General features: G+C 43.5%; 1 protein-coding gene across 3 annotated transcripts; it reads left to right on the top strand.

Annotated features, from left to right (window-relative positions):
- The first annotated feature begins 946 nt into the window (after nt 1–946).
- On the top strand, nt 947–19,837 carry SERTAD4 (SERTA domain containing 4). Of its 3 annotated transcripts, none has more exons than XM_084623768.1 (4): nt 947–1,094; nt 9,753–9,935; nt 11,204–11,319; nt 13,818–19,837. In XM_084623768.1, the coding sequence occupies exons 2-4, from the start codon at nt 9,770–9,772 to the stop codon at nt 14,571–14,573; spliced, it is 1,038 nt and encodes a 345-aa protein (XP_084479894.1). In that variant the 5' UTR covers nt 947–1,094; nt 9,753–9,769; the 3' UTR covers nt 14,574–19,837. The 3 variants fall into 3 exon arrangements, with proteins under 3 accessions (XP_084479894.1, XP_084479893.1, XP_084479895.1); XM_084623767.1 differs by lacking the exon at nt 947–1,094 and adding an exon at nt 8,687–9,239; XM_084623769.1 differs by lacking the exon at nt 947–1,094 and adding an exon at nt 9,442–9,536.
- Nucleotides 19,838–20,347: the final 510 nt, after the last annotated feature.

The following is a 20,347-nucleotide window of genomic DNA, read 5'->3' as shown; positions in this document are numbered from 1 at the left end:
ACTCACTACTCTTAATTTCCCTCATTCTATGAAAGTAGGAGAATGGTACTTACCCTCTTTTGTAAATCACTTTGAGATTTATAGATGTACTACTTACAAAAGTAGTAAGCAACAGTACCAGTAACAGTGTCCATCTTTTTGTTCTCTGCTTGTACATTCACCTAACACAGTGGCATCCTGGCCCAGGACTTAGGCTCCTAGGTGCTACAGAAATACAAATAATAAATAATATTCATGAAGAAATACTATAGCCACTTATTTGTGTGCTGTAACCCCTGCTTTGGTAGCGAGATCTCTGTCTGTGAGCTCTTGAAGTCAAAAGGAATATGTAGCAATGTACCTAACCCAGTGGGAGTTACCTCCCTGCTATAGATTAAGCTGAGGGTAGTGTGCATGGATTATTTATTTAAAAACTAAGGCTAAATCATTGTTTTACTTGCAAAGTCTTGCCACCCTGCGCCTTGTCTCCTCATGAAATGGTTTCTGAAAGGGGCCAAGTTGTGTCTTTAGGAAGCTTTGGTTCGATTCCCTCTCCCCTTGGGGCCCGTCCCCCCCCAGTTGCAATTTAACTTCCAGCAACACCAAGATTTCCAGCTTGACTCACCATTATTTGCCGCCCCGCTGTACGAACACGGCCACTCCCCGCCCCAACCAGTCCAGCGCTGAACTGCACCTGCCAAGCGCGCGGGGCTGGGCCCCACGTCTCCCTCTCCACCCTCGCGCCCGGGGGCCAGGCTGCCCGCGAAGCCCGCGCGCGGGGCAGGGAGGCGGGCGGGCCGCACTCCGGCAAGGGGCGAGGCAGCCCGTGCGGGCGCCCCCTGCTGGCGGGGGCGGGGGCGGGGGGGAGGCTGCGGGCCCCTCGCCCTCGCCCGGCTCCCTGCCCTGCGTGTCACGGCCCCGCTGCCGCCCTGGGGGCCCCCGGGCAGCGCCGAGCTGGGCTGCCGGGCTCCGCGCGCTCCTGGCCGCTCCGCCTGCAGCCGCCGGCCGCGGGGGGCGGCGCACGCAACGGAGGGCACTCAGGGGCCCGCCTCGCGGCCGTCGGGATCCTGCGGGAGGGAGCCGCCGCCGCCGCCTCTGCCCGGCGGGCCGCGCGGGTAAGCAGGGCGCGGGGACGGCGCGCGGCGCCTGGCGAGCTCCCGGGGGCGGGCGCGCCGGCCGCAGACCGGCTGCAAGGGGCAGCCGGGGGAGGGGAAAGGCGCGCGAGCCTGGCTCCCTCCCAGCGCCCCGCCGAGCTGGGGGCATCCTCTGCCTCCCTCCCGCGGCTGGCTTTGTCTGGGGGGCGCTCGGCATCCACCTGGGCGGGACCTGCCAGCTCCTCATCGTGCAGCCCCGGCAGGTCGTTGCATTTCAGCAGAACCAGGCTCTGAGCGAGCGCCGCGTGCAGGGGAGACTCCACGGAGCCCTGCACAGCTCGGGCCACTCTCTGATCACAGCCCAGCCCCTCGGCGGCTTGGGGGGAGGGGGAAGGGGGGGACACAGGCACCTAGATCTCGGGGGAAGAGCGCTTCTGAGGCTCTAAAATACAGCTGTGCAGTTACACCAGCCATTGGTCCAGCCTGTCACCCTTCAGACACTGCCCGGGGAATTTCACACAAAAAGCAAAAATGTGTAACAGGAGTATTAAGGCTCCGACTTAAAAGCAGGCAGGAAAGGCAAATCGGAGACTCCAGGCTCTCCCCTTGACTCACCGCACGCGGAGGTAGGTATTGAGCGCTGGATGGATGCTACTTAGAGCGATTCCACTGTGCACCCCTCTCTCCATCCCGCAATACTTGTCGGAGGTGTTCATATATGACACGTTGCAAGAAGGTGAGCTTCAGTCTCATTTCCCCCCCCCCCCGAGGATGACTCAGTCAATCATTAAAAATTTCCAGCTTTCAGCTAAAAATGGCATCAGAAGCCATGCCCCAGGGGGAGGCGGGGGAGACATGAAAAATGGGTTCTGTTCCTGTCTCCATTTCCTTACACACACACAGCTGATGTTCATCTCCTATTTGAAACGTTTATTTTGAAATAAGAAGGGTTAGTATTCTTTTGCGAAGACTGGATCCAATTTTCGAAGCCTGTTGCCAATATTTGTGAGTCATTTCCTTGGAATCCTACCTTTGGTGTTTATTTCCCTTAGAAGGAAACTTGTAAAAGAATAATAATAGCTCTTATTCTTCATGGAAAGTAGCACACAGTACAGTGGCAGACAACTTGCTCTTTGTTCCAAAACACTTTTTTTGTTTTTGTTTACTTTCTTCAGCGGACAAAAGCGAAGAAGGCAATATAATTAATTCCATAAAACATCTAATTTATGGTGCCAGCGACATTCGTGTACCGCTGCACTGGAGTGAAAAGCGAACTGGGAAAGCAATTTTAATTGGTGCATCTTTAAAGAAATAAAGAGAACGGCATTGTGATTTTGGAATTCTGTGATATTAAACTGCTTCGCTTTGTCAACCCAGCCAGACTTGCTTGACCCCTTTTCTTTCTGTTACTTCAGTAATAATAATAATAATAATTAATGTCTAGCACTTTTCCAGCTACAACAGACTTTACAAAGGATAACTAATTAGAAATACTAATTACAAAAAAAAACACCTTATGTTAAAATAACATTTATTATAGTTTCCAGTAACGGGAGCGTCTTTCATCACCCAGGATCCCAAAGTGTTTTGCAAAGTAAACTCCCCTGGACTTCAGTGGAGGCAGGCAGGGGTTCTATAGACCTGGAAGAATCACGCAGCCACCAGTGGGGTGGTGGTGAGGCATATGGCAGAGGACAGTGGACATTTTGGCTGAGAACACTGGAAGAAACATCTATTCTTATTTTTAACAAAGTACCATGGAATCTTACTGTTCCCATAGAACAGGCAGGACCCTGGTTTTTAAGGGCTCATCTGGGAAAAAAGTATATAATAGACTTCATGGAATCTGGTTTCACACCTGCTAAAATCATAAGACCATAAGAATGGCCCTACTGGGTCAGACCAAAGGTCCATCTAGTCCAGTATTCTGTCTTCTGACAGTGGCCAGTGCCAGGTGCCCCACAGGGAATGAACAGAACAGGTAATCATCAAGTGATCCATCCCTTGTCTGTCATTCCCAGCTTCTGGCAAACAGAGGCTAGGGACACCATTCCTGCCCATTCTGCCTAATAGCCATTGAGGGACCTATCCTCCATGAATTTATCTAGTTCTTTTTTGAACGCTGTTATGGTCTTGGCCTTCACAACATCCTCTGGCAAGGAGTTCCACGGGTTGACTGGGCGCTGTCTGAAGAAAAATCCTCTGACAAAAAAAAATCACAAATTTGCATACATTGTCATATATTTACATAAGTCCAGGTACAGACCATCATAAACAGATGCCTTCCCATTTTAAAGTTTAGCTGTAATGAACCCCAGTGGCAAGATATTTACACACAATTGGAGGGAGCACCTGAGAGGTGCAATATACTCTATTTAAATCCCAATAATTAAATAATTTAAAAAGCTGTCCTTGCCATTCTTCTTCTCTTTAATGGTGACAAGTAGTAAGAAAACAGATGGGGAGGAGTATCTGTTAATACTACTTAATTAATCCCAAAATATCAAAGGGAAATGCAGGAAGTCAAAACATTTAAAACAGTTGTGTTCTGGCTTCTGAAAATAAGTGGTAATAAGATCTTAAGGTCATACACTGAAAAATCAAAAATCCAGAAAGTGCATTTTTTCTCCTATGGAACCGTTTGCTGTCTAAACTCAGGGAACAACTCAATAGCCCCAAGAAACCCCAAAAATGTAGCCCCAAGAAGTTGCCATAGGAAAATTCCAGGAGGAAGGGAATTAAATGAAAAATCTGAGGCACGCGTCCTTTGAAAAAGATGGGAGAAAATATTCTTAGAATTAGGTTTTGTGAGAGAGGCTGGAGCATCTGGATTTGGATAATCTAAATTAGGAGAGAAATCAAGGAAGCAGATGATGATTTACAAGCATTTTCATGCCAGAGCTATTTCTTAAAACACACAAATCATTCTCTGATTTCATGTGAATTCCCCCCGCACTGAGCTGGGAGTCTGGCATCAGAAAAAAAATAGTGGATTGCTTGAGTTTCCCTGAATTAAGGGCCAAAAACGACAGGGAAAAACACTAGACTTGGCAGGTCTGTAGTTTATCTACCTCAGAGGGATGAAGAGATGAATTGACCCTGTTGGCGTGTAGATCTGTTGTTCTGGCAGTCTAGGTATTTCAGACCTGACTTAACTCTGTCACTGCTGTTGGCACATGCATATGTATGCCCAGTAGCTTTTATCTACATTTCCAGTGCAGCATGCATATGAATGAATGGAAAATCACACATCTGCAAGGCCCTGAATGATTTTGTTCCCATCTACATTCCTAGTTTCATTTTCTCCTTCTTCCCCTTCTCCTCCTTGCACTTTCCCCCCCTTTCACTTTATTTCTCCCTTTACCTTTTTGTTCCACACTCTGTTCCATACCTTCTAGCAGGCTGCCTCTGTCTGAAACAGTCTCCCTTCTGATCTGTGAAGCATCTTCTCTCTTCTCTTTCAAACTAACCTCTTCAGTCAACTCCTGCTTACTCCTCTTCATTAATAATCCCCACACCTTAACCCTTGTCAAGTACTTTGCCTAGTGCCTTTTTGTTTGTTTGTTTGACAGAAAGCTGGCCAGTGTAGGGACCAGCTCTGAATCTGTATGTATAAAACACGGTACATTTGTGATGCTACTATATATTAATATTATTTAATAATCACAAAGAAGGAGCAGGTACGACAGAAATTCCTTCCCACTCTGATGTGTCCCCCTCTCCCACCCAATGCAATCCCACATCTTGACTTGTGTCTCTGCTCTCTCCTCCTGGAAGTCTCGCTGTTACCAAACTTAACATGACCAAACCCTGGGCGCTGGACTCATTTTCGGTCATTGGGGCTAACATAACCATTCTCCCTGTCACCCAAACCCTTAACGTAGGGATCTTCTTTGACTCCTCCCTTTCTCTTGCTGCATCTAGGCTATGGACAAATCTTGCTCCTGCTGCAGCCATGACGTTCCTAATACCCATCCTCATCATGCTGTGTCCTCCAGGCCTTGAGCATCTCCCATCTTCCTTACTGTAGCTTCCGTCCAGACATACACCCACATCCTTCCAGTCTGAGCTGCTCAAACACAGCTGCTGAGGGATCATCTCCCTTGCTCACTGTCCTGACCACAGGGAATCCCTCCACTGTCTCCTTCTTCTTTCCCTGCATCCAGTTCAAGCTTCTTTGCTTCACCTTCAAAGACCTTCCCAACTCTGCTGCCCCCTGCCAACCCACTCCTCTCGTGTGGTGTCGTCCCTCCCCCACGCCAGCCATGACGCCGGCATTGCTTTACCCATGTGCCAACTTCTCACATGAGCATCCCATCTTGCCATTACACATGGAAAGCCCTCCCTGCCTGAGCTGTAAGGGCACTTCCATTTCCTCCTTCAGCCTCTCCCCAATGCCCCCCTCTGCTGCCTACAAAAAAGCAGCCAATTCATAATGGCGAGGCTGAAGAGGGGAGGGACTCGTTTACACTATTTCTAGTTTTTGTAAATGTATATATAAACATAGCATATATTTGACTGTATTTCTCTTCCCCCACCCTTTGTCTGGCACTTGTTTTCTGAGATTGTAAACTCCCTTGGGCAGGGACTGTGGTTTGCAGATGGTTGGACAGTGCCCAGCACAATAGGGCTTTTGGGTGCCACAGCGATGTAAATATTAACCAGGTACAGCCAGAACATTTGGGCAAATTTATTTCCTAAGTACATGGCTCAACAATTGTTTAATCCAGCTAGGAAAAGCAAGGCGATACAGTGTTTAGAAAGCCCTCCTGTCCTTAAATCATGCCTTTGATCACTTTAGATAATCTATTACCAGCTGGACAGTGGGGTGGGAGGAGGTATTTTTTCATATTCTCTGTGTATATATAAAGTCTCCTACAGTTTCCACGGCATGCATCCGATGAAGTGAGCTGTAGCTCAGGAAAGCTCATGCTCAAATAAATTGGTTAGTCTCGAAGGTGCCACAAGTACTCCTTTTCTTTTTGCCTTTATACTTTGGGATTGCTAGAATATATGGTAAATAGTGAGACCTGAGCAGTACGAGCTCAGGAGTTAAGAATGGAGTAGCCACTGGAAGTCTATTTCGTTTTGTCTTTATTGATCTGAGCGAGACCCTGCAGCATTATTGTAACAAGCATTTTAAATGTAACTTCTGTTTTTAGAGGCATTCCAGAACTGTACAAAGAGCCCTTTTCATTGACATTGCATCAGACTTGTTGTAAAGTGAATGGCATCATTAGAGTTCTCTCATTAACATCATAATGAATCTGAAGGCATAGTGAGTGAGAATCCTAGCAAATGGAATCGAGTAGCAATGTATAGTAGTCTTACGGTATAAAACTGCGTGCAGAAACAGTTTGGCATTTTAACCTTCAGGCTGCTGTAGGTGCCTCAGGGTGTCCTACTGCTGCATGCATTTGGCTGACAACGTGGAAAAGTTGTGGTAGCCTACGGATGAAGGGCTGGGTTCAGTAAAAACTGCCACTGAAGCCCACACAAGGCTCCAAAATGGATTTAAAAATATTTGAATTCAGCCCTAAATGTCAACCTTTTGCTGCAGTTTTGTACAGTGACTGTACTGTGCACTCAGTATACATATTTTATCCTTTTATATCCAGTCGCGTTAATGGAAGCTCACCATTCATATGTTGTTCTGAAAAGTCTCAATGAAATAAATGCGAATTGGATTGAATCCAGATATTGCATACAATAATGTAGTGTAAATGGATTCCGAATGTGACTAGGAGACAATGGGACCTGGGTTCTATTTCTCGTTGTGCCACTGATTTGCTGTCCGACTGGTAAAACACTTGGACTAAATCCTGTCACCCTTAATCATGATGAATAGTATCCTAACCTGCAAGCAGTCACATTGAAGTCCTTATGTGGGCAGTCAGGTGTTATTTATCTTGAGTAAACATGGCAGAAAGTGGTGCTTAGAAACTTTTTTTTTTTCTTCAGAAATTACCTTTGATTTGGGATCCAACTTTAGACCCCTGGAGCCTGATTTTCAGAGGTGCTGAGTACCCGAAACTCTCTTTTAAGACAAGTGGACTTGTGGGAAGTAAGGGCACCCCAAATTAGAGGCCCCTTTTGAAATGTTGGGCTTCAACCTCTATGCATGTAAACTAGTTTCTCTGCTGCAAAATTGGGGATAGGGACACTTACCTTTGTAAAGTACTTTGAGATCAACAGATTAAATGCTATGGATGATTATTTATGTTTTTATTATGTTATAAAATGTTACAGAGAACAGATTTTGTTCATGGACAGTAGCTGTATATAAAAGTTAAACCAACTTCCCTCTATTAATTTTATATGTTCTAAATAGCAGGCACAGTTAATTTACTTTAAAAACAGTCTGCAAAATTGTATTTTTCCAAGATTAATCTGTTTCTACTCTGAGAACTGCGCAGAAAGCATCCCAGCCCGTTCTTCTTTCCATGTGTGCTGTCTATGTGTTTGTGCTCAAACACAGAAAGACCCCTTTGAAATGAAATATTGTTTAAAAAAAAGCAGGACTGAAAACTTTGATTCCAAATTTTATGCTAATAAAAACATCTGTCAGAAAAAGGCATCTGCGAGAGATGCTGATTTATAAGACGTTATTAAATGCAAAGAAATCCTGACTTCTCCAAAGCAGCAGAGGGTTTCTTCCAACCTCTTTTCTCTAAGGACAAATGCTAAGTCTTGACATGGTGCCAGCATCAGGAGACTGATGTCTAACTGTGAGTGACTGCTCAGGGCAGATTAATGAGTAGATCAGTTCATGGGTGCTTTCCAATGACAGCATAATCTTTTTCGGTAGCATACATTTGATTTTTAGCTGGTTCTCAGTCCTGGGTGAGACTGAACTACTCTTACTCTGGCCATGTGGGGGCTCTCTAATGGTAAATACATAAGATAGAGTAACTAACAGCTATAATATAATCGACGAGGCTGGTAGGTCGTGGGCCATAATTCCCCGCGGGGGCATTGTTTCTTTCTCCAGGAAAAAGAAAGGCTTAACTAATATGCTACCAATGAGAATACGGACTGAAAGTATTCTGTATGTTGTGTTTCTACGTGCCGGAGGGAGTTCCAAGCCACATAATAATTTGGTTTCATAGCGGGAAGTTGAAATTGCACATTTACGGTTGAATTCTGTAGTCCTTCCTCAGCCAAAACTCCCAGAGACTTTAGTTGAAACCCCACCTGACTCCCACTATTCAATGTGAAGTGAATGTACATTTGCTGCTTGAGTAAGGGCTACAGGATCGAGCCACAGTGTTATCCAGCAAGCCAACACTCGCCCATTTCTGAAGAAAGTGGCACTCCGGATGCGTTCTTAAGGTATCTGACAGATGTTGACGATTTGTTTTTCTTAATCGCTCACTTCTGCTGCTTCTGATATCTTTCTCCAGCCAGGCAGAGTTTAATTGCTCGCACTTTGAATTGCTGGGACCACATCCCGCCCTCTCCCCATTCCCCACCGGCCTCCCCTTGGGTCCTTGTCTTCCTGCAGTAGCACCGACCTGAGACACGCAGGAGGAGAAAACTAAATTCCAGTTTCTTGGAGAGAGGAGGAGGGGGAGGGGCCAGGCTGCGTCTCAGTGCATTGTTCTGTACTCCTGTGCCAAGAAGTAGGTGAACTGGGGAAAGTGAGCTGAGCTGTTGCCCCTTTCAGGAAGTTTGCTCCCTCGCTTCGCGTTTGCACTGGGAGGCAGATCGCTGCCTGGCGCTGGCCCTGGAGTCCCGGCTCCTGCTTAATATTCTGCCTGCTTCGCTGCTGTTGTGCTTGGCTCCTGTGGGACTGCAACTCACGGCTTGAAACGGGAGCCAATTTTCTGTCTTCATCTCACAGTGTTTTGACTGGAGGCAGATCCAGTTCAGTCCGATCGGGGCTAGTGGAAACAACTACCTAAGTCTCTTCTGTGTCTTTCGCTTGGGAGCAGGGGAGCAGAAAACAAACCCACCACACACACACACACACACACACAACACACACAGACACACACACACACAGACACACACACAACACACACACACAGACACAGACACACACACACACAACACACACACACACACAACACACACACGCGCCCGCGCGCGATGTGGCTGCCGAGGCCGGGCTGCTGAGAAGGAGAGCATGGGAAGCGAATTGAACTGATTCGTTACATACAATCTGTGAGCATCGTTTGGATCTGCTCGTTTGATTTATTTCCATGGAAGGGGGTGGGAGGGAAGGATCGGTGCATGGGGGGATCTCGGGGAGGGGAGGGAGGGATCCTCGACGCGTGTGATCTGGTCCCTCTTTTTAGTAGAGGGTTGTTTTTTTCCCCGCTAAAGGATGAAAAATGTAATTTTAAAAGGCACCTGGATCAACGGAGCCCGGGGGGAGGGGAGTCGGAGAACAATAAGCAATGGACTAGAGAGAGCCGGAGAAAGAGACGTACCCGCTGCAGCAAGATAGAGCCTACACTGGTGCGAGCAAGAGAGTTTGGGGGCTGCGTTATTACGCGGCGAGAGAGCAAGCGGCTAGGCAGTGGCGGGAGGGCAGGACGAAGTGGGGGGAAAGAAGAGGATGGCGAAGCAGTGACGGTCCCTCCTGGAAAGCCGTGCTCCCCCTCCGCGGTGCCGGGGGACTCGCCCATGCCCCGGGCTGCTCGGGCTGACCGGGCTGTTGTGTTCTGCTTGCAGGTCTCGGGCGCTCAGCAATGACTCTGGTGCTGTCCATGCAGAGATTCTGCGAGCCCATTGTCTCGGGAGGAGCGGCCGAGATCGCAGAGTACCAGACCCTGTGGGGGTCGCACTGTGGCAGCAAGACTAGCCCCTCGGATCCTCAGCAGCAGGGAGACAGGGCACCATGTCATTCTCTGGCAGGTATGGCTCCCCTCCTGCCTCTCTGTGGCAGCTGAGCAAGTGGCCAAACGGTGGGGGTGGGCTGTCAGTCCCCTGACGGGAAAAGTACTCTGGGCAAAATGAATGTCATTAGTGTGGTATTGACTATATTCAAGAAGCCAGTGCTTTTTTGGCAGAGAACTGGATCCACTCGAACCAGCTTCCACATGCAGCAATTTATCGGGCAAAGCCTTCATTCATCCTAAAGCAATGGCTGGGTGGGGTGTGTGTGTGTGGGGGGGGAATAGATGGCTACACTAAACGGACAGTCATTTCAATTTCATCTGTGGAAGCATATGCGTAGATTGGAGGACTGGTGCCCAGGAAATATTATACTACAGTCACTGTCCAAAGGGATAAAAGTCATGCCATTCTGGCTAGTTGTCATTTCTTGTCTATGGATCTTAAGGAACCCTGCACGTAACTGGTCATTATAACAAGGCATTTGTCATAAATAAATTTCGTATTGGCCAAAACAGGGCTTGGGCTTCCTATGGAGATGGTGTCTATTTTGGTGTGGGGTGGGGGAAGAGAAGGGGGTCCAAGCATGGCCATCTTTATTTAGATTTTTGTGAAGATAAAATATTATAAACATTTGGATTGTAACTATTCTGGGTGCCAGTTAATAAATTATTGAGTAATGATGAGTGATGCTATAAAATGTATTTGTCCGAAGATATGTTACCTTTTTTCTCATGAAAGGTAGAAACAGACTCTTACCTTTTGTTGATCTGATCTATGCTACAGTCAGTTGTAATTTGACATGTCCACTTCTGGCTTTACACAAAACGATCAACTTCTGAAAAATTATTTTAAGCTACTAAATATTTTTCCAGGTGTATGGAATATATTTAGGAACTGTAAAATAAAATTTCTTCTGTAAATCACGGTCCATGGAATCTGAACATGATACACTGGAGAATGCCACTACTTGTTGGACTGCTTGTAAATTCAGAATGAAAGTTTTATTAAAGAAAAATATACAGAGAATGTCTAAGTATGCCAAATGCACTAATGTCCTATAGTGTCTATCAGAATGTGTCTATAGTGTCTATTTTCAATTGCCCATGCTATTGCATCACATAAGTTATTTATTAGTAAGGTAAAAAGTTTATTTGTGATCACTACAAATATATATAAACAAACGTGGTAGACTTATCCTGTAGTGAGAAAGGAATTGAAAAGTATTTTGTTTGGAGAACTTCAGGCAAACCACATGTCATTTGTCATATCTGATCTATTACCCACAGGATCACATTACAGGGGAATTTCAAATCCTATAACAACATCCAAGATCACATACTTTAAAAGGAAATATGTGGAAGAAGAGGATTTTCATCCACCACTCAGCAGCTGTACGCATAAAGTATGTTTTTTAATAGACTTTTTTTGTACTGAGCATTTCAGATACTTAGTAACACTTGCTTGACTCATTTCCAGAAGTTGACATACTCCACCCAAATGATGAGAATAATCCAGCTGTTTGCATAGAAACAAATAGTTCACACTTTTTTGGTTGTATTTTATTATTGTCATCACATAGCTTAAGAAACAAAAGGGTTTGTTCAGCTATAATAACAGTAAATATAAACACTCCGAATAACTTACTTTTCTCACATGTTTTATTCATAAAACAGTTAAACTGTGTTTACAGAGGTTACTCTAGAGCTTACACACCAAAAATGCATAATGTAAATTTAACAAAAGTAAGCTCCAGGCTCTCCCATTTTTTCAGTACTCTTTTTCCAGGATTGCTCGGCTCAGCATACCCTGGTGGGTGTGTAAATCCTACACAGGAACAGAATTATTGGAAAGGGGAGGATATTCTACTCCAAAATTGAATCTTACTTATAAAATAAAAACCCTAATTCAAAACAACAAATTAAAACCCCAGACAGCATCTTTTTTTCTCGAAAGGGGCCTGGGTGGGGTTATAGATTACATCTGACACGTGACCACATACATTGGTGTTTAGCAATTCATGGGAAACTGTTTATGTTCCTGCTTATTAAGCGCTCAGTCCTGCAAGGTACTGAGCTCCCTGCCTTGCCCCTTGCTGGATCATGGCTGATTTCTCTGGCAGTGCTACATTGTACATTTAATAGCTGAGATATAGATAAACCTTCCCCCAATATATTCTTTTATTGTAAAATCTGTTTGAATTAGTGCGTGTAAAAGGAACCACTTTGACAGTCCTGGAAATTGAAGCCCTCTGTCTATAGAATAGTTAAAGCAAGTGTAACACTGGGGTGCTGGGTGCGGGCTCTGGGCTGGGACAGAGGGTTGGTGTATAGGAGGGGGTGTGGGGCATGGCTCTGGGTTGGGGATGAGGAGTTTGGGGTGTAGCAGGCAGGCTGCCCTGGGACTGGGGTGGGGGGCCAGAGAGGAGGACTCCCCCAGCCCTCTTCCTGCCAGCCGCAGTGAGCTCTGGGGGAGGGGGAGACCCGGGGCCCTCCCTGGCCTGACACTCACCCAAGCGCCCACAGGCTGCTGCTCAGGACGTCCAGCCAGGAAAGTCCCCACCCGAGTCGACTCGGAGTTGCCTGCTGGGGCAGGGGTGGGAGGGATGATATGGGCCTCCTCCCTCTGCAGGTGTAGCAGCCGCCTCATCCTGCCCCCAGCGCCACTCCCTTGTAGCCGGCAGTGGCAGGGATGCTCTGGGGAGGTGCGTGGGGGTGGCAGGCGGGGCCGGGGGACACTCCGGGGGAAGCGCTGGGGTGGCAGCCAGGGCTGGGAGGAGACCCAGCCCCGAACATTGGTGGAGCTGGGCCCCTGGGCCCTGAATTTGCTGGAGTCCAGACACCATGGGCCCATATAACTTGCTGCCCCTGCAGATGGTGGGAATTAGAGCAGCCTGTGTGATGTGTTTCTTCACTCCTACGCAGATTAAATTCTGTGCTAAAAATGGAAATTAGTTAATACTACTGGGAGTAACATTCACTACCCCTCTGCACTTTGATTCCCATTGTAGAGGTCACAGAGCAGAGCCCATGGCCTCCTGGGAGCAGTAACCTGACCATGCTGCCAATGCTGAGAAGGAAATCCTGGCAGGAGCCTAGAAGGGAGAGCAAATCTGTGTGCTTGTGGCCAGAATTTTCCATAATTCCCCAGCCTCTTCTAGTTTCCTGACCTTGTTCCCACTAGACCCAGGGATTGTTGGGTGTAGTACTCAGCTCAACAGCTGCACTCCAGATGCTGCAGTGATATTTGATTGTTTTTACCACACGGCCAACATTTTTCCACACAATAGCGTGGTAAAAGCGTTTTGACTAATAGAGACTCCTCCTTGTGGAGGCCTATTTCATTGGCAGTTCTGACATTCATTCCATCTGCACTGTTGTTACTGGCTGGCCTTGCTCTCCTTAGCAGGCCTTTGGTATGGAGGGCATGCAGGAGGAAGCCTCCCTTCAGTCTGGTGGCTTTGGTGAAGCCCAACAGTGAATAGGGCCTGCTCCCTGCTCCATTCACATAAAAAACCACATCAGCTAAAACATTTCAGAGAAATTGCACAGTAGCTTTACAGTTTACACAGGATGCAACTAAAGAGCCAGCTTTTCACATTCAATGTTGGGGCAGTCAAACCTGGATTTGTGCACGCAGATAATGTTTGCCTACACATATCAAACACTTAGCTATTTGTCTCCCCAGTATGGGTGCACATCTGACATTCTGGCCATGAAAAATAGGGTCCCTAAATGCATGGGTGCACAAATTCAGAGGCCAAGCTGAGATCCCCGAGGAAATTTGGCCTATCCAAAATGTTAGCTGGATTTACATACTGCCAATAGGCTGCTCAATATTCTTCTTATTGCATAAAGCAAAACACTCTAACCCCTTTTTTTGCCTCTTCTCTTTCGTTTTCAGACAGTTTCCGTTTTTGAGGAGCGGGCACACATTCTTTACATGTCTTTGGAAAAACTGAAATTTATCGATGATCCCGAAGTCTACCTACGGAGATCCGTCCTCATAAACAATTTAATGAAGAGAATCCATGGAGAAATTGTCATGCAAAACAATTGGTGCTTCTCTGCTTGCTCTTTTGGTGGTCCCTCATCGCAAGAGTGGTTTATGGCTCAAGACTGTCCTTATAGAAAACGTCTTCGGATGGCAAAAGAGGAGTGTGAAAAGTTCCATACTTGCTGCTTTTATCAAGAATGTGGCAGTCACTATTTAAATTTACCCTTCTCTGTTAATACTAATGGGGAGACTTCTTCTTCCTCTTCTTCCTCCTCCTCCTCTTCCTCCTCCTCCCCTATATCTTTGCCAAGTTGTTCCCACCAGGTGGATTATGGCATCGGCAGCACCCCTGTTTACAGGCGTGACGACCAGGTTCTTGCTAACGAAATATTCATTACTAATGCCGAGTCTCATGGTAATCAGGAAAAGGCAAAATTAAATGATGAGAAAGGAGGTAACAAAACTGATCAAGATGGTATCACTCTAAACTGTGAACCTATGAAAGGCGACCTTGCTCTTGAATGTAAAGGCAAATTTTATGATTATTTTGAGACTGGATGTAATGACAAGAGCAACATAAATGAATCTTGGAAAAAGTCCTTAAGGGGAAAGGAATCTTTGCCAAGTAATAAAATGTGCTGCAGCAAAGGAAGTAAAATATGAGCCACCTCTTTGGCTGTAACTCTGGAGCATGCACAGCATGTTATCTATCAAAATTGTATTTTGAATGGATTCTTTATAGTTTTGTACAACGGATACAATCATGCCACAGACATTGCAGATAGTTTTAAATGACTGGAGAGCAGATTGCATAAAGCATCTGTATGATCTGCATCAGTGAGCTAGTTATAAAGATGGAGACTTCATAAAGAGCACAGTTGAATTACTGCTTACAACTATCGTTTAGCTTTTTGTTACTGAAAATACCAATAAACCAGATGGGGAAAACATACCCTTTTATATATGCCCTCCCACATGGAGTCTGCCATTAATTAAGAGGAACCTCCATTATGTTTACCAATTAGTTAGATGTTTGGTAAACAGATTGATATTACCAGCAAGGGTGCTCTGCTTCTTGTAACACAATATTTGTTGTGACAAAAGACCGGATACTATGGACTGGGATTAAACAGTTTCTACACTCTCATACTGACACTGTTAAATTCACGTATTTAACAGGTTTGTACAACTGACAAAGATAGGGTGCATTGTAAGGAAATACCTATTTATGGGATCTTAAGCAGAAATACCACCTACAGCTCAATCACTTGCACATTTTCAGCTCAGCTGTAATAATTAATGAGGCTTATGGTGGTTTGTTATTATCTAGGGCAGGTTTTTTTGGTGCCTTACTTTTTATCTTAATTTTTGCCAGCGTGAAAATTAAGTATAAAATCTGAGCTACAGCAGGGATTTATTAACCTAAGCAGAGAAAAACAGGATGGATCAATAGTATTAGAAACCTGTAATCTTTGAAATACTGAGTTCAACTTCTTATTCAACCATCGCTATTCTTCCTTTTTGATGCTTGATTGCTTTTTGATTTGCTATCCTTAGGAAGGGATTTAAGAAACAATAGAGAGACGTGTCTTGTAAACAAGCACTAGATGCTTGAGCATTTCTATGGCAACTGTCTGTTGCTGAGGATCCTTTTTTTTTAATTCTTCCATATAATGAAGTTCATGAACCAATGGCATGCTTTATACTTTATTCTGTTTCGCATAATTTCTCTCTTTTAGACTGCAAAAGCATGTGGGGGTTTTATATAACTTTTGCTGTTGATTTAAAACAAAACAAAAAGCACAATGTTAATCAATAACGTGGCGATATGATTTGATCTTAAATAAATGTTTTAATTTTAAAAAAGATGATTTTGGAGAAACAGGGCTTGAACTTTCAATGATTAATGACAAAAAATTTGGACATACTTAGGTACATCATTTTAAAATGCACATTTTTAAAAACATACACATTGTATTTTTCAGGGGGTGATTAAGAATATGTTAGGTCCTGGATCCATCTAATTTTTGGGTTCCACACCCACCTGAACAACTGTGGATGTGCTGTGCATACCAGCCAAATCCAAACCATAGATGATATCTTATTGCTACCTGTTCCTGACTGGGACATTGTGAATCCAAACAATAGCGCTTTCTCGTTGGTTCTTGCCTTAGGAACAATTAGCTGTGCTCATGCTGTCCATTGTTCACTAAGGGTGAAATTCATCTCTGTGAACGGAAGCAGCCCAGTTCCAAATTGGGTGTAAATGGGATTTAAGGAGTGCCCAGACCTGTGATGGCCTCTGCACAGGGATAAATTTCACTTTAAGTGTACAGACCAGCACTCTTTTAAGTCATTGACATATCTATGGAGTTTATTAGTGCAGAATCAGATTCTGATTCACTGCTGCATTGGGTTCCTCTTAGAATGTAGGCCATGGATTCCAAAGAGTCTCTCTTAATCCTCCTCTGCCGTTATTTTTCATTATGGCAGGTAATATGTGTACCCCATAGTCAAGATTACAAATTGGGCATCTTTCATCAATACCTCCACTGGTCATTCTTGGAAGCTCACCAACTGCTTTAGATATGTAGTTAAATAAAGTTACCTCAATATTTGCAGTATTTCCTACAGGAAGCATATTGAATTCCTAGGGAATTTTTTAAAAAAACTGAGATAACCATTATTTAGTGATCTAAGACAAAACTGCCATGTTTGTAAGGGTTATCACTGTAACAGGAATCGAACAACAAATAGAGAAAATATTGATTAAGCCTGATTTCTCCAAGATGGAAGCTTTTTTATTATTAATAATAATATAAAATATAGATCTCATTCATACAGTGTATGAGTAGGATCATCATTTAAACGTTTGTCCACAAGGACCAATTATTTAAAAGCTGATTTTCTTGTATTATACCCAGTTAGTCTAGTAATATCTGCTCTTTTTTTCAGTATTTGATAAACATTTGATGTTTTAAGCATAGATATTAGATTCTTGTATGCTAACGTGTTGTTGTAGTAAAGTGAGGTTTCCTTGGTATATATTTATTAAAATGACCAAAATTCATTTTGATTTTACATCTTTAATGGCTGTTGGATTCGTCCCCTAATCCCTCCCCAAGGAAATATCATTTAATCAAATTGTTCCATTGTTGAAAAGGTTTAAATTACAATCAGTTCTTTTACCACAGATGCAGACCAATACAGAAGTCTAAGCTGTCCATTTTTAGAACACTTTGGAACAGAATTTTAAGATATGCCGACAAATGTAAAAGATTTGTTTGCGGCATAGGAGCTGACATCTGGGATTGTACGGGTAGAGCTAAGGACAGAATTGGGCCAAACGTTGCAAACTACAGTATTCTGTTAGGGCCCAGTCATGCAGAGTGGTGACCACTTGTGAGGTGCTGAATGCCATCAAGTCCCACTGTATTCTGCACTCTGCACAGTCAGGCCCATTTGAGAAAACTGCATCCAATGTATGAAGCCATAATGCCATGGCATTAATTTATGGGTCTTGTTTACACTCTGTTGAAATGTGGAATTATCTGAAACAATTCTATAATTATCTCTGTATAGAAAATGTATTTCTAAGCCACCTACCACCTTGGTATGTCTAAATGTTGGACAAAATTAAGACCTATCAGAATTTATACAAAGATGGTGTTATTTTATCCGTTCTCTGAGAACAGCAATGTGAATTTAAGTGTTCCTTTATGTCTGTCCCCTGACCCTTCTTTACAAACTATAACAAGTGCTGAAAGGAAATATGTAGAACTCAACAGTGTACTAAACATTCCTATTTGTTTTTCAAAGGGACAAACTATTGTTATGTTAAAGAGAAAAAGAGAAGTATATCTGAAGCAACCTGGGTAAACTGTCAAAAATATAATAGCTATTGTTGTGAGTTTCAGCTTAGAGATTCATAGTGGGTTTTGTAGTTTCATTTTTGTTTTGTAGTGCTTTAAGTTATATTAAGGAGACAGGGTCTTTTCCCTGTGACTATTCAGTACCAAAGGCACCTTTGTTCCTAGCACAAGTTTCCAACAATTGATTCTTTTCAAGATCATATTCATTCCCTTCTCTTTTACGTTTTATGTGGAGCTTAATGCATCTTCCCCAACTTGATACCAGTCTATCTGCTTGAGAGAACTGGTCAGAACTTCTTATCTATTGAGGAATTGTTTTCTTCTGCACCAAAAGATACTTTACTCATAGAATATAATATTATAAAGCATTGAGGCAATTCTATGCTTATATCTCAAGTCTTAGAATACAACAGAAAATAGAAACGGAACAAGATGTTTCTGTTGCTATGTCTATTTTACTGTTGATAAGAATAAAAGTGCTGTTTTACCTCCAGGATCACTTCCCAATAGATTATACATTTCCCACTGAAAGGTATAGTATATTTCAGCTGAAAAAAGTACTGCACTTCTTTTCTAAAACATACACAGTAACACTATTGCGCTTCATTCATACTTATTGTATTTGTTAAAGAGTTTACATTGTACAACTTCTATGAGGATAACTTGGAAAAATAGTCAGAATGGAAGTTGTTTAGGTGTTTGAAGTGCATGCAGTGCGAGCATTTAATTATGGGCAGAGGACAAGTGTCCATATCACTGAAATCACCAGCATAACTGGCACTAATTGGTAAGCTGGAGGGCAGTCTCAGCAGAGGGGGCAAAAGCTGAATGAGCCATGAAAGCTGAGCTAGGCTTTCACCACTAGAGATGATCCCCTCCAGAGCAAAAGATTGAGAGAAACTGCTGTTTTCATCTACGGAAAAAGTGAAGAGGGAAGTGTTATTTACCCCTTCACATAACACAAGAACCAGGGGGTCACCCAATTAAATTAATAGGCAGCAAGTTTAAAACAAACAAAAGGAAGTACTTCTTTACACAACTCACAGGCAACCTGTGGACCTCGTTGCCAGGAGATGTCATGAAGGCTAAAAGTATAACAGGGTTCAAAAAAGAGTTAGAAAGTTCATGGAGGATAGGTCTGTGGATGGCTATTAGCCAAGATGGTCAGGAACACAACCCCATGCCCCGTGTGGCCCTAAACATCTGACTGCAAGAAGCTGGGACTGGATGACAAGGGATGGATCACTCGATAATTGCTCTGTTCTGTTCATTCTCTTTGAAACAGCCACTGGTGGAAGACAGGATACTGGACTAGATGGACTATTGGTCTGACTCAGAATGGCCACTCTTATGTTCTTATGTTTCATCACCCCATGGTCATTCTTCTTTCTTTTCCTCTTTTACCATATTTTCCATCTTACCAAATTTCCCTTTGATTCAAACTCTTGAACTTTTAGTCAGTGCGGTGCTATTAGTTGCCATACTTATTGGAAGATCCAGTTCTGCACAGCAGAGACAATGAACAAGTTCAAAGATACAGGAAGACTAGAGTGTTTAAAAGGAGAATTAAACCAATATGATAGATTCACCCAGACATTCTGGTTGCTTTGTGCCAATCTGGCAATACAAAGCAGTTGTAAAGCTGGTTTAACTATCTGGCTAAACTGGGTTTACAGCTAATTTATGTTACCAGAATGACCTAAAGGCAGAGACTAGTATTGGTAAATCTAGCCCAATATTTTAAGTGGAGAAACCAGGCTAAATTCTGCACTGAGTTACACCTATGCAATCTCATTGGCTTCCTGAAATAAAGAGGAAATCCAGTGGTGTAACTAAAAGCAATTTTTAGTTTACAATCATAGAAATATAGGGCTGGAAGGGACAGCATAGGTCAGCTAATACATCCCTCCAGTCTGACACAGATTTACGTTACTTAGACCAATGTCCAGATATAGAAACTTGGGTAAATGTTATCAAAATGAATGATTCATTTCAATGGACAGTTAAACTGCTATGAAATCTCAGATGTTTTTTATTAAATGAATACCACAGTTATGCTAAAGATCTCAAATGTATTTGTTCTCTTGTATTGTCCACCCATTTCCATGCAATTCATAAGAAGTGGACCAATCCTTATTTTATGAAGACAAAATCCAGTATACTCAGTAATAAAGTTATTTCACAGTGGTGTGAAACAGTAGTAATGAATTTCCTAGCAGTATAGACAGTATGTCTGCTAGAAGAACACAATTAAAGAAGTACTTGCAAAGAATCATGTGGGAGGTTATAAAGATGTGAATCTTTCACAACAGCCAATGAGTCCAATCAAGAGCACTTAGAATATACAGTAATTTCCTGTGTTTTTGAATATCACTTTTAAATTCTATGACAGATGGAAAAAGATGACTAAACTATGGGAGTTTACACAAGTTTGCCTTGTGATATTTGCAAACTATCTCTGTGAGGTCCATTTTCTCTAATGTAAACATCATTTCGGCATTGTGCCCAGAGCTTCTGCATCAGTTAATCCAGCACAGATTAATTTTGAAAATGTGAGATATGTTT

The sequence above is a fragment of the Lepidochelys olivacea genome, assembly GCF_965140295.1.
Source record: "Lepidochelys olivacea isolate rLepOli2 genome assembly, chromosome: 3".
Lineage (NCBI taxonomy): Eukaryota > Metazoa > Chordata > Testudines > Cheloniidae > Lepidochelys > Lepidochelys olivacea.
This window is presented reverse-complemented; position numbering and strand designations above follow the sequence as displayed.